Genomic DNA, 14310 nt, shown 5'->3' on the forward strand with positions numbered 1-14310 from the left:
CAGAATCAATTTATTTTCGCCAAGTAAGTTTGCACCTACAAGGAATTTGTCTTGGCAGTTGCTTAACAAACACAAACAAAAACAATACAAGGACAGACAGTGTGAATATTACAAGTTAAGGACATTGATCTCAAAAAGTTGGGAGGTATGGTATACTATATATGTTCAATTAAATTCAAAGAGACACAATTTGACTACTTACTTTCCTAGGGTGCCATTACATCTTAATCCATCTATTTGTGGCCTGCAGACATAGGGACTTCACTTGGTACCGTGGGTAGAGATGGCTCGAACCTCCGATTTTAGGTTCTCGAACGCGAACTTCCGAAAAAGTTTGCTAACAGCAATAGACTTCACTGGACAGGCGAACTTTTAAAACTTCAAACATTAATTCTGGCCACAAAAGTGAGGGAAAAGATGTTTCAAGGGGTCTAACATCTGGAGGGGGGCATGGCGAAGTGGGATACACGCCTAAAGTTCCGGGGAAAATTACGGATTTGATGCAGAGCAGGGTTTTAAGGGCAGAAATCACATTGCATGCTAAATTGGAGGCATAAAGTGCTTTAAAACATCTTGGGCTTGATTCACAAAAGAGTGCTAACTGTTAGCACGGCCGTTTTCGCGTGAATTTTCGCATTGCGCGCGATTGCGAATTTTCGCGCAAAACAATAACGTTTTCGTGCGCAAACGCGAATTTTACCGCTAAATTGATATCGTTTTCGCGCGAAAATTCGCGATTGCGCGTGAAAACGTTATCGTTTAGCACTAAAATTCGCGAACGCGAATTTTCGCGCGAAAACGGCCGTGCTAACAGTTAGCACTCTTTTGTGAATCAAGCCCCTTGTGTGTGTATACATCAATCAGGTAGTGTAATTAGTGTACTACTTCACACTAACAGACCAAACTCACTGTGTAACACACCGCAAACAGCTGTTTGTGTAGTGATAGCCGTGCTGGACTGGTGCACACCATGGCGAGAGTGCAGGCGATGGCGGTTTTCAAGCCCATATGGCTGCCGGGCTGAGGTAGCTCAATGACAGAACAACATTGACTGTCCAGCTGATCGAATTTGGGCAGTCCACAATGAAGCAATGACCCTATTATCTTGGGTGTGCCCCCCAACACACTCATATAGCCGGCGGTCATTGCTTCATTGTGATACGCAAGCCCCTTCACCGCTGTAAGGTAACGATCATGAAGGGGAATTGACACATGTACATGCCTTTTGTTTTGTTGCAGTGCAGCCAGAAAAATTAAGCAGGCATGTTAAAGCACCAGAAAAAATTATTGTTTTTGTTACGGCCTTAAAAATTCAGGAATCCACATGGTGTCTTGGACCCTGTTTGTGGTGGCGGAGAAGGCAGTCACGCGGCCTGCAGGCAGGGATGCTGTGTGGGGACTGGGGATTGACGTGGGGCAGGCAGTCACACGGCGGGCAGGCAGAGATGCTGTGTGTTGGGACTGACTTAGCCTTCGGGCAGGCCTGACCGTTTTTTGCAGACCAGGCATCCATGGTCAGATGGACCCTTGACCCAAAGCTGTGTGCCAGAGATGACACCACTTGCCTTTAAACATCACTGTTCAGTTTGGGTATCGCCTTTTTTTTGAGAAATACAGGTGCAGTGAACAGGTATACAGTGACTGGTATATAAAACTGTGTGCTGTTACACAGGTGCAGTGAACAGGTATGCACGGACTGGTATTACAAATGTGCAGCTGTCACACACAGGTATAGTGAACAGGTATGCAGTGACTGTTATATAATACTGCATGCTGTCACGCAGGTGCAGTGAACAGGTATGCAGTGACTGGTATCAATACAATGTGCAAATAATGTGCAATGGTATATAAATGTAATGTCCATACACAGTGAAGTGAAGTCTTCAATATTTTATTTATCATACAGGAAGCGGTGGTACAACAACAAGAAAAAGCACAACGTTTCAGGCCACTGCCCTTTATCAAGCACTTGATAAAGGGCAGTGGCCTGAAATGTTGTGCTTTTTGTTGTTGCCGTACCACCGCTTTTTGTATGATAAATAAAATATTGATGATTTCACTGAGAAGGGTCGAGTCCAGATTTGGATTGGATGTGTATGGACAGTATTGTATGGGAGGCTTGATGAACCTCCCTCCTTTATCTGTGACTCCTCGTGGATTATTCACTAGAGCCTGAGGCCTGCAGACGCTTGTGTATATAAATGTAATGTGCAATGGTGTATAAAACTGCGTGCTATCACACAGGTGCAGTGAACAGGTATGCACGGACTGGTATCAATACACATTGTATTGATACCAGTCCGTACATACCTGTTCACTGCACCTGTGTGACAGCACGCAGTTTTATACACAATTGCACACACACACAGGTACAGTGAGCAGGTATGCACGGACTGATATTACAAATGTGCAGCTATCTCACGCACACAGGTACAGTGAACAGGTATGCAGCGAGTGACTGGTATATAAAACTGCATGCTGTCACACAGGTGCAGTGAACAGGTATGCACGGACTGGTATTACAAATGTACAGTTGACACACACACACAGGTACAGTGAACAGGTATATAAAACTGCGTGCTGTCACGCAGGTGCAGTTAACAGGTATGCAGTGACTGGTATCAATACAATGTGCATATAATGTGCAATGGTGTATAAAACACAGGTATAAAACTGCCTGCTGTCACACAGGTGCAGTGAACAGGTATGCATGGACTGGTATTACAAATGTGCAGCTGTCACACACACAGGTGCAGTGAAAAGGTAGGCACTGAATGTGCTGGGCCTGACACAGTATAGCAATTAGCAAGGGCCAGCTGCAACAGACAGGGCTGTATATGCAAGTGTCAGTGGGCCACACACAAAAAAAACACATCACAAGAACATTAGCTCTCAACAGAGCTGTTTTGGGGTGCTTTTTAGCAATAAGTATAAGCAAGGAGCAAGCTAACAAGCCTAACAAGAGCCTAACTAAGCTTTCCCTATCTCGTCTCCATAGTCTCTCCCTAATATCAGCAGCGGACTGAGTGAGAAAATGGCCGACGGGGGGGGGGGGGGGGGGGCAGGAGGGAGTGCGGCTTGATTGGCTGCCATGTGTCTGCTGACTGTGATGTAGAGGGTCAAAGTTTAGCCCCATGATGTAGTATAGGGGGCGGGTCGAACTCGCATAAAGTTTGCGTTCGATCGCAAACCCCCAATGTACGTGCAAATAAGTTTGCCGGCGAACCGTTCTGGCCATTTCTAACCGTGGGTAATAGTTCAGGGCCGAGTTGCGTACAGATGCGTTGCTGGCCTGTGGTCTAGGAACGGTTTCTGTTGCTATTAACCTCCCTGGCGGTATGATTATTTATGGATTATAAATTCTACAAGCGGCGCAATTTATTACACATGCCCTTAAACCGTAAAAGCAGGAAAAAAATCTTATCGCAATGGGATCTGTGGCATCCCCCACAGACTCACCTCCCTGGAATCCAGCGCTGCAATTCTCCCTCCGGCCTCCAGGTGCTGTACCCCTATAGTGGGATCGCTGTCAAACGGTGATCTCACCCAAGGGATCCTGAACCTCCGAGGACCAGAAGAAGAATGGCTGCCAGCGTCTCGATCGTGGGGGAGGTAAGAAACATTGCCACGCTGAAGTGTCTCCCCATACCTCTCGGGGGCTACTCCAAGTCAGGCTTGGGATTACCACTCCTGGCTTCTTTTTTCCACCTTGAGCCTGACTTAGTGGTGCAGTATCAGTATCAAATCAGCCACACAGCGCTGGCACCGGAGTGATAGGCGCAGCACTGCACTTAGATCATCTGCTTGTAATTTTTGTACTATGGATCCTTCCAGAAAATATGCATATACAGTATCCACGAAAGTAAGAACACCCCTCACATTTTTGTAAATATGTTTTCATGGGACAACACTGAAGCCATCAAAATAACTCAACACACAGCCATGAATGTCTAAACCGCAGTACAAAGTGTGTACACACCTAAATGAAGAATGAAAAAATTCTGCCCAATTAGACATTTTTCCTCCCGGGGTAATGTTACTCAGTGTAATGTCTCATGTGTGAATGGGGAGTAGGTGCGTTAAATTTGGTGCTAGTTCTCTCACACTCCCATACTGGTCACTGGAAGCTTAACATGGTACCTCATGATAGAGAATTTTCTAAGGATCTCAAAAGAATTGTTGCTCTTAAAGGGACACTTAAGTCAAACAAAAAAAATGAGTTTTACTTACCTGGGGCTTCCAATAGCCCCCTGCAGCTGTCCGGTGCCCTCGCCATCTCCCTCCGATCCTCCTGGCCCCGCTGGCAGCCACTTCCTGTTTCGGTGACAGGAGCTGACAGGCTGGGGACGCGAGTGATTCTTCGCATTCCTAGCCACAATAGCTCCATCTATGCTGCTATAGCATATATCATATACCATATAGCAGCATAGAGGGTGCTAATGTGTCTGGGAATGCGAAGAATCACTCGCGTCCCCAGCCTGTCAGCTCCTGTCACCGAAACAGGAAGTGGCTGCCGGCGGGGCCAGGAGGATCGGAGGGAGACGGCGAGGGCACCGGACAGCTGCAGGGGGCTATTGGAAGCCCTAGGTGAGTAAAACTCATTTTTTTTGTTTGACTTAAGTGTCCCTTTAATAAAGATGGTCTAAGCCAGGGGTCTCAAACTCAATTTACCTGGGGGCCGCAGGAGGCAAAGTCAGAATGAGGCTGGGCCGCATAAGGGATTTCACACAAAAAATCAGCAGCTCCGCCCCCAATCCCCCCCCCCCCCCCCGTCCCTTGCATTGATTTTAATATCAAATTCACACTGAAGCGAACTATTTTGCCTATTTTACCTTATAGTTCGCTTCAGTGCTCCCATTACAAGTAATCCGCCGTGTCATCGCCGCAAAACGAGGGCTGCAGGGCCCCCAAATCGCCCTGTGGGCAATCCGCCGGCACTTCCTGGAAGGGGCAGAGCTTTCAGATTCAGCCCTGCCGCTCCTGACGTCAATTGCGGCGCATCACCGCCTCTCCCCGCCCCTTTCTGTGAAGGAAGAGTATGAGAGGCGGGCAGAGGCGGTGAGGCGCCGCGATTGATGTCAGGAGGGGCAGAGCTGAAGCTGAAAGCTCTGCCCCTTCCAGGAAATGCCGGCGGATTGCCCCCCGGGCGATATGGGGGCTCTGCAGCCCTCGTTTAGCGGCGAGGATGCGGCGGATTACTTGGGAGCACTGAAGCGAACTATAAGGAAGCTTTTGCCAGCGCGGGCCACAAAATATTGTATCGAGGGCCGCGAGTTTTGAGACCCCTGGTTAAACTATAAAAAGATTGCCAACACCCTAAAACAGCTGCAGTATGGTGACCAAGACCGTACTGTGGTTTAATAGGACAGGTTTCCCTCAGAACGGGCCTTGCCATTGTCTGCCAAGGAAGTTAGGTGCATGTGCTCAGCATTGTACCCAGAGGTGTTCTTTTGCAAATAGAGGTATTAGTGCTGGCCAGTGCTGGGCCGAAATTACGCATTAGCGTAATTACGCATCGTAATTCACTACAAATGCACCGTAAGCGTTACGTGTAAGGTTACGGTATTACGCGTAATTAATTACGCGTAGACCGTAGGTTACGTTATTACGCGTAACAAATTACGCGTAAGACAGTAAACTCCCATTGAAATTACACAATCTGCCGTAATCGCGTAATATTACGCTCCCATATAATATAAAAAAGCCGCCGACTTTAAGGGTTAATAGCAAAGCCCCCTTAAGTGCTAAGAGCCTCAAATTTGGAGAATATATTAAGGAGATCAGAAGGAATAAGAGGGAAATTTTTTTTTCAAAAAGACCTTATACTTTTTGAGAAAATCGATGTTAAAGTTTCAAAGGAAAAATATATACATTTAAAAACCCGCCGACTTTAACGGTTAATAGCAAAGCCTGCTTAAAATTTAGGAACACCAAATTCACAGGATATATTAAGGGGATCAGTGGGAATAAGAGGAAATTTTTTTTTTTCAAAAAGACCTTATAGTTTTTGAGAAAATCGATTTTTAAGTTTCAAGGGCAAAAATGTCTTTTAAATGCGGAAAATGTCAGTTTTTTTTGCACAGGTAACAATAGTGTTTTATTTTCATAGATTCCCCCAAGTGGGAAGAGTTTTACTTACTTCGTTCTGAGTGTGGGAAATATTAAAAAAAAAACGACGTGGGGTCCCCCCTCCCAGACCTCTTTAACCCCTTGTCCCCCATGCAGACTGGGATAGCCAAAATGCGGAGCACCGGCCGCGTGGGGCTCCGCACCCTGACTATACCAGCCCGCATGGTCCATGGATTGGGGGGTCTCGGAAGGGGAGGGACAGCCAAGCTTTCCCCTCCCCCTCCGAGCCCTTGTCCAATCCAAGGACAAGGGGCTCTTCTCCACCTCCGATGGGCGGTGGAGGTGGAGGCCGCGATTTCCTGGGGGGGTTCATGGTGGCATCTGGGAGTCCCCTTTAAAAAGGGGTCCCCCAGATGCCCACCCCCCCTCCCAGGAGAAATGAGTATAGAGGTACTTGTACCCCTTACCCATTTCCTTTAAGAGTTAAAAGTAAATAAACACACAAACGCATAGAAAAAGTATTTTAATTGAACAAAAAACATAACCACGAAAAAAGTCCTTTAATATTCTTAATTAACCATTAATACTTACCTGTCCCTTTAAATAAATGATCCCTCGAAATAGCCTCGGAAATGTTCTATCAGTTACAATGTAACAAAGTTATTACAATGTAACAACTTTGTTACATTGTAACTACGCCGCACCCGACGTCACTCGCCGCTCAGCCGCCGCATACGCGTCTGCGCTGCACAGACCCAACAGAGCTCTGAGCTATATAGCTCAGAGCTCTCTAAGCATCTTTGAATTTGGGCTCCAAGGAGCCCCATTGGTCCTTAGCAGACCAATGGGGTTCCTTCAAATCAGAAGGAACCCCATTGGTCTGCTAAGGACCAATGGGGCTCCTTGGAGCCCAAATACAAAGATGCTTTCGAGAGCTCTGAGCTATATAGCTCAGAGCTCTGTCGGGTTTAGGACGCTAAGTCCTCGCCGGCTCCGCTGCCCTCCCCGCCTCTCCCACATGTCACCCATATACATGCTGGCACCCATGGGTGCCAGCATGTATATGGGTGACAGGTGTGGGCAGAGTGGACGGCGGGAGCCGGCGGGGAGTGTATGCGGCGGCCGGCGGGTGAGCGGCGAGTGACGTCGGGTGCGGTGGTGTTACAAAGTAACAAAGTTGTTACATTGTAACAACTTTGATACATTGTAACTGATTAGTATATTTCCGAGGATATTGCGTGGGAACGTGCTTTTAAAGGGACAGGTAAGTATTAATGGTTAATTAAGAATATTAAAGGACTTTTTTCGTGGTTATGTTTTTTGTTCAATTAAAATACTTTTTCTATGTGTTTGTGTGTTTATTTACTTTTAACTCTTAAAGGAAATGGGTAAGGGGTACAAGTACCTCTATACTCATTTCTCCTGGGAGGGGGGGTGGGCATCTGGGGGACCCCTTTTTAAAGGGGACTCCCAGATGCCACCATGAACCCCCCCCCCCCCAGGAAATCGCGGCCTCCACCTCCACCGCCCATCGGAGGTGGAGAAGAGCCCCTTGTCCTTGGATTGGACAAGGGCTCGGAGGGGGAGGGAAAAGCTTGGCTGCCCCTCCCCTTCTGAGACCCCCCAATCCATGGACCATGCGGGCTGGTATAGTCAGGGTGCGGAGCCCCACGCGGCCGGTGCTCCGCATTCTGGCTATCCCAGTCTGCATGGGGGACAAGGGGTTAAAGAGGTCTGGGAGGGGGGACCCCACGTCGTTTTTTTTTAATATTTCCCACACTCAGAACGAAGTAAGTAAAACTCTTCCCACTTGGGGGAATCTATGAAAATAAAACACTATTGTTACCTGTGCAAAAAAAACTGACATTTTCCGCATTTAAAAGACATTTTTGCCCTTGAAACTTAAAAATCGATTTTCTCAAAAACTATAAGGTCTTTTTGAAAAAATTTTTTTCCTCTTATTCCTTCTGATCTCCTTAATATATTCTCCAAATTTGAGGCTCTTAGCAATTAAGGGGGCTTTGCTATTAACACTTAAAGTCGGCGGCTACCTAACATTGATCCATGCGTCAACTTTTCCGCTTGGCAGCATGACCTTACGCATTAATTGCTAGTAGGATTTTACGCGTAAGCCTGTAACGTAACAACCTGAATTACGGTATTCTTACGCGTAATTGCATAAGGTCTATGCGTAATTACAGACATGTACCGTAATTGAATGTCTACGCCGTAAGCGTAATTCCGTAATGCGTAATAACGTAAAATTACGCGTAATGATCCATAAGCGTAGCTTTTTCCATTATGCCCAGCACTGCTGGCAGCATTGATGCAGAGATTGAATGGGTGAGGGTCAGCCTGTCCACACTGCATCCAATTGCTCTGCATGACTGTCGTCCCAGAAAGAAGCCTTTTTTAAAGATGATGCAAAAGAAAGACTACAGTTTGCTGAAGACAAGCAGACTTAGGACATGGATTACTGGAATCATGTCCTGTGGTCTGATGAGACCAAGGTAAACTTATTTGGTGCAGATGGTGTCAAGCGTGTGTGTCAGCAATCAGGTGAGGAGTACAAAGACAAGTGTGTCTTGCCTACAGTTAACTACTTTGGCCTCCTGGACGTACTAGCTACGCCCAGGAGGCCATGTGCGCGTCCGCGCGCTCCCGCGGCAGATTGCACGCGCACTCCCGGTCGTGGTTCGTTAGCCTGGCAATCAGTGAATCGGGCTATGGTGCCCGATCACTGATTCCTCTCCCCCGCTGAAAAAGCGACAGCTTCTCTCGGAAGCTGCGCTTTTTCTGGCTGTAACGTCCCCCATACGTCGCTCTAAGCGTATGTTACGCTTAGAGTGACGTCATGTAAACAAACTCATGGCCACCATCTTGTAGCCAAAAACTACAACTAAAAGTGAAAAAATAAAACTCAAGACACATTTACATTATAAAACTATGGCTTACATCCCACCCTCCCAAAAATACCCAAATAAAATGTTTAATACAAAAAAAAAAACAATACAATAAAAAAAACAAAAAACATGTAAATATTTACCTAAGGGTCTAAACTTTTTAAATATCAATGTAAAGATGAAATATTTATAAATTTTTTTTATTTTAAACTTGTAAATAGTGATAGATGCAAAACGGAAAAAATGCACCTTTATTTCCAAATAAAATATTGTCGCCATACATTGTGATAGGGACATAATTTTAACGGTGTAATAACCGGGACATATGGGCAAATACAATACATGAGTTTTAATTATGGAGGCATGTATTATTTTAAAACTATAATGGCTGAAAACTGAGAAATAATGATTTTTTTCCGTTTTTTTCTTATTCTTCCTGTTAAAATGCAATTACAGTAAAGTGGCTCTTAGCAAAATGTACCCCCAAAGAAAGCCTAATTGGTGGCGGAAAAAACAAGATATAGACCAGTTCATTGTGATAAGTAGTGATAAAGTTATAGGCTAATGAATGGGAGGTGAAAATTGCTCGGATGCATAAAGTGAAAACGACTGAAGGCTGAAGTGGTTAAGCATGATGGTGGAAGTGTCATGGTTTAGGGCTGCATGAGTGCTGCTGGCACTGGGGAACTAAGCTTCATTGAGGCAGGGAACACACTTAGCAGAATTGCATGCAATTTCCCCATAATAACTGCTAAGTGTGTTCCCTGCCTGAGGGAACCGTGAATGCCAAAATGTACTGTGACAAGCTGAAGCAGAGCATAATCCCCTCCATTTGGAAACTGGGCCTCAGGGCATTGTTCCAACATAACGATCCCCCAAAACACCTTCAAGATGACCACTATTTTGCTTAACAAACTGAGAATAAAGGTGCTGGACTGGCTAATCCTGTTTCCAGACCTTACCCCTATTGAGCATCTCTAGGGCCTTTTCAAAAGAAAGTTGAATGAGCGCAAGGTCTCTTAACATCCACCAGCTTTACCATGGAGGAGTGGAAGGAGCATCCAGTTGCTACCTGTGAAGCTCTAGTGAACTGTGTGCCTAAGAGCGTTAAGGCAGCACTGGAAAATAATGCATAATTTTGACATTCTTTCCTTAGGGGTGTCCTCACTTTTGTTGCCAGTGGTTTAGACATTAAAGAGACTCTTTAACAAAATGTTCAGCCCTATTACTTCTATCCTATAAGTTCATATACCTTTGCTAATGTGCTCTGGCTAACTACAGCCTTTTCTAGTTGCACTGTCTCTGTAATATATCTAATCTTCTTTTCTTTGTCAAGCGTTGTCAACCCAGAGAGGAATGCAATGCCTGTGCTGTGATAGGGAGAATTTTCCCCTATGCTCTCCTGTGTGCTGTGTGTATGAGTCACAGGCAAGGTCTCTGCTCACAGCCAGCATGTCTGCCTCACAGAGCTGTGACCTTGTGAACAGCTGTGAGTGTAGAAAGATCAGTTCAAAGCCCAGAGAAGCAGCTAAGGCAAGTGAGAGTAACATTCCAGCAGTCAAGTCACGTTTGAGAGGAGCCTCTGCAAACAGGCACCTGCTCTGATGATGTATTTCCTGTTTGGCGGCCATCTTCATTGTTTACAAAAACAATGAATAAAACAGTGATTTTATCACCAAGAAAGCAGCGGGGAGTGTCAAAAAGATCACCGAGGGGGCTAGGAGAAGACAGCAAACAGGCTGGTATGTTTATTTATGTAGGATTTTCACAGTAAAGATTCTCTTTAAAGAAAACTGTAGGGGGGTCGGGGGAAAATGAGATGAACTTACCCGGGGCTTCTAATGGTCCCCCGCAGACATCCTGTGCCCACGCAGCCACTCACCGATGCTGCGGCCCCGCCTCTGGTTCACTTCTGGAATTTCAGACTTTAAAGTCTGAAAAACCACTGTGCCTGCGTTGCCGTGTCCTCGGTCCCGCTGATGTCACCAGGAGCATACTGCGCAGGCCAAGTATGGTCTGTGTCTGCGCAGTACGCTCCTGGTGACAGCAGCAGGATTGAGGACATGGCAACGCAGGCGCAGTGGTTTTCAGACTTTAAAGTCTGAAATTCCAGAAGTGAACCGGAGGCGGGGTCGGAGCATCGGTGAGTGGCTGCACGGGCACAGGATGTCTGCAGGGGACCGTTAGAAGCCCCGGGTAAGTTCAACTCATTTTCCCCCGACCCCTACAGCATCCCTTTAAGGTTCCATACTTACCTGGGGCTTCCTTAAGCCCTCTTGAGACCGTTCGTCCCTCGCCGTTTAGCCGGGGACCCCTGTCACCCGCAATAGTGCCTGAAAGCCTGGCCGAGTCGTGCTTCATCAGGCATGCTTGGCCAGGCACGTTCCCCCATCGCGCTCCCGTCCTTGAGAGTGTTCTGTGTCTGCCCAGTATGCCTTTAGCTTAAGGCCTGGCCAGGCACGCTCCTACATCGCGCGCCCGTCCTTGAGAGTGTTCTGTGTCTGAGCAGTATGCTCTTAGCTTAGGGCCTGGTCGCACATGCACGACTCGGCCAGGCTTTTGGGCGATATTGGTTGTCCTGGTGACAGGAGCCACCCGGGGAGACAGCGAGGGACGAGCAGCCTCAAGGGGACTTAAGGAAGCCCCAGACAAGTATGGTACCTGCTGCACTATCTGTAGAACTGCTATTAAGCACTTCTTAATCTGTGCCAGTTCAGGAATGGATGTGCACTTTTCTTGTAGTGTAGCTCTAGAAATTCACGCTAAACTGCCACTGTTACGTAGAATTTAAGAAGTTTTGTATTATGCAGAACAGTTCCGCCTGGAAAGGTGAGTGTATGCTCTGCTGCCAACACTCTGCATGGCCTGGGGGGTGGGCATTTCAGATGGGGGAGGCCAGGAAACCTGGCAGGCAGTGGCGGCTCCACAGATTTTTTATAGATTTTATGCTAAAAACTATTGAAATTCTATGTGTAGTGTGTGGCAGTAATAGATCCCTTTCTGTTTGAAATTTGATGTTTGAATCTGGTGGCTTTCCATAAGTGTATGGCCAACTTAACTTCAAGAGTCAGGTGATATCAATCACTGGCAAATAATAGCAATGACAGGCATGTTTTAGGGGCAGACAGCCAGATGACTGTGACAGGCAGGGAACAGGTAGATGTGGCAGACTGGCAGTGATAGATGTCTAATAGGTAGTGATGGGTAGATTCAAGCAACAGGCAGTAATGGGTAGGTTTTATACACAGCCAGTCAGTGACAGATTTTTATGAGATGAGAGACTGGCAGTAACAGACTCTCCTGACAGCAAACAGTGGTGGAGTTTAGTAGCAGGGCTCTTTCACGCCACAAAAAGCAAACGCGTTTTGCAATTTTCACTATGTTGGCCTCAATCGAAACACAGGAAAAATGCAGCAGGACTACAATTGCCTTTTTAGAAAATCGGAAATGCCTTCTGTGTGAATGCCTTCCCACAATTTCCATTGTAACGTAACCTTTTTCAAAAGCCAAACGGAATGCAGCTGGTGTGAAAGGGCCTGCAGACAGGTTGTGATGTGTAGTTTCTGTTGAGTTTACAGTTGCTCAGTGCTAGGCAAATTCTAGTGGCAGACAGATTGTGATTGGTAGATTCTGATGACAGGCATGTAGTGATAGGTAAATGCAAGTGACAGGCAGGCAGGGAAGGGTCGTTTCTAGTGACAGGCTGTAGGTAAAAGATAGTAACCAATTGCATATAAATAGCAACAGCTAGTGGGTAACAAGTAGTGACACTCAGGCAATGATGATTATGGGCTACAGTGGCTTCCCTCGTGGTAGCGGGCCAGCTTATTCAGTGTAGTTTGGCATCTGTATTCTATATTCTGCCCTGCAGCACTCTAAGGGATTTTTCACATCTGAGATGGTGTTGGTGAAAGGTCAATGCATACGTTTTGATGTATGCATTTTTGTGCATTGCGTTTTACCGCGACGAGTATGCATTTTTAATGCGTTATCAATCCGTTACAGCACATAGAAAAAAAACGCAGGGGATGTTATAAGTTTTTTATTGCCAACTGTACCTGTGTGCATTGAAACATTTTAAAAACACATGCTCTTCTTGGAGCTTGTGTTTTACTTTGATTTACATTATAACGCAAGCGTCGGGCGATTAAAAACTCAGAGGAGCGTCAAAATGCAACGCACAAAAAGGCAGCGTTAGATGTGAAAGGTAAAAAAAAAAAGTCTATGGAATTTCATTTTACCTTGAAAAACGCACACAATGGCCGTTGCGTCAAAACGCACAAAATCAGCTCATGTGTGAAAGAGCCCTAAAACCTCTTCTGCACTCCTGCTTGCTGAGAATCCGGACATCTTCATGTTGCTGTGTCACATCCTCCCGCTTCTTGGAGTCCAATCATGTCGCAGTGTGGGATGGCGATTGACTGAAGGCAGGAGACATGGGGGGGTGTAGTGATCCAGGAACAGAACGTCTCTTATGAACACAATGCACACTCGCCAAAAGAGGGGTGCCCAAGTGACAGATTCCCAACATTAATATTCCTTTCAATGCTAACGATTTAGCTTCATTTGAGGGGCATTTTGACAGAATGATTGTGTTGTGGGTATTGACATTAATGTGAAATCTACTATAACAACTGGATATTACAAGTATTTAACAGTACTGGAAAAGGAACAGTCGGCACTGCAGTTAGTTGAGCTAATGGGACACCATATAAACCACCAGGTAGAGTGGATTGTATTCACTACATGGTCCTGTTCCCTCTTGTTCGCTGAGATCTGAACTTTCCTGTGCTTTATATTGAACAAGCAGATTACTGTTATTGGTCTAAGCTTCACCTACAACAAACTTTTTGGAATTTTTTATTTTTCACATTTGTTAAGTGTAAATCTGTAAATAGATTTTTAAATCATGTATAGTTTGGCCTGAATGTGCGGCATTATTTGTGTTCATTACACAGCTGTGAAACATTCATTTTCTCTGTCTTTTGGCCTTCACAGATAACCAATGTCTAGTGAAGATCAGGAAGCCCAGGAGGATGAACTGCTAGCTCTTGCTAGTATATATTCTGAAGACGTGTTTAAGAGAGCGGACAATGTCCCTGGAGGAGAAATCCAAGCGTTCTTGGAGCTTCCTCCAAATTTTAAAGTATTTGTGAAATGTAAGTTACCACATATACTTGAATATAAACCGATCCGAGTATTAACCAGTTTTTCCTTCAGGCATTATAAAAATAGTTTGACTCGAGTATAAACCAACTTTCCCTTCAAACATCAGAAAAATAGTTTAACTCAAGTATAAACCTATGGTAGAAACCCTGGCTGCAACTTTTAACATCCC

The 14310-nt window shown here is 45.7% G+C and overlaps 1 protein-coding gene across 6 annotated transcripts in view; it reads left to right on the forward strand.

Annotated features, from left to right (window-relative positions):
• Positions 1 to 14310, forward strand: part of LOC137564105 (E3 ubiquitin-protein ligase RNF14-like) — a 189976-nt gene that overhangs the window by 95960 nt on the left and 79706 nt on the right. For 5 of the 6 annotated variants that reach the window (XM_068277484.1, XM_068277485.1, XM_068277481.1 and 2 more), the window contains exon 2: positions 13971 to 14131. The exons of the other annotated variant lie outside the window; for it this stretch is intronic. In XM_068277484.1, the coding sequence (XP_068133585.1) occupies positions 13978 to 14131 (154 nt within the window). In that variant the 5' untranslated portion in view covers positions 13971 to 13977. The remainder of the gene's footprint in view (positions 1 to 13970; positions 14132 to 14310) is intronic. 6 annotated transcript variants of the gene reach the window in all.

Source organism: Hyperolius riggenbachi, chromosome 3, assembly GCF_040937935.1.
Source record: "Hyperolius riggenbachi isolate aHypRig1 chromosome 3, aHypRig1.pri, whole genome shotgun sequence".
NCBI lineage: Eukaryota > Metazoa > Chordata > Amphibia > Anura > Hyperoliidae > Hyperolius > Hyperolius riggenbachi.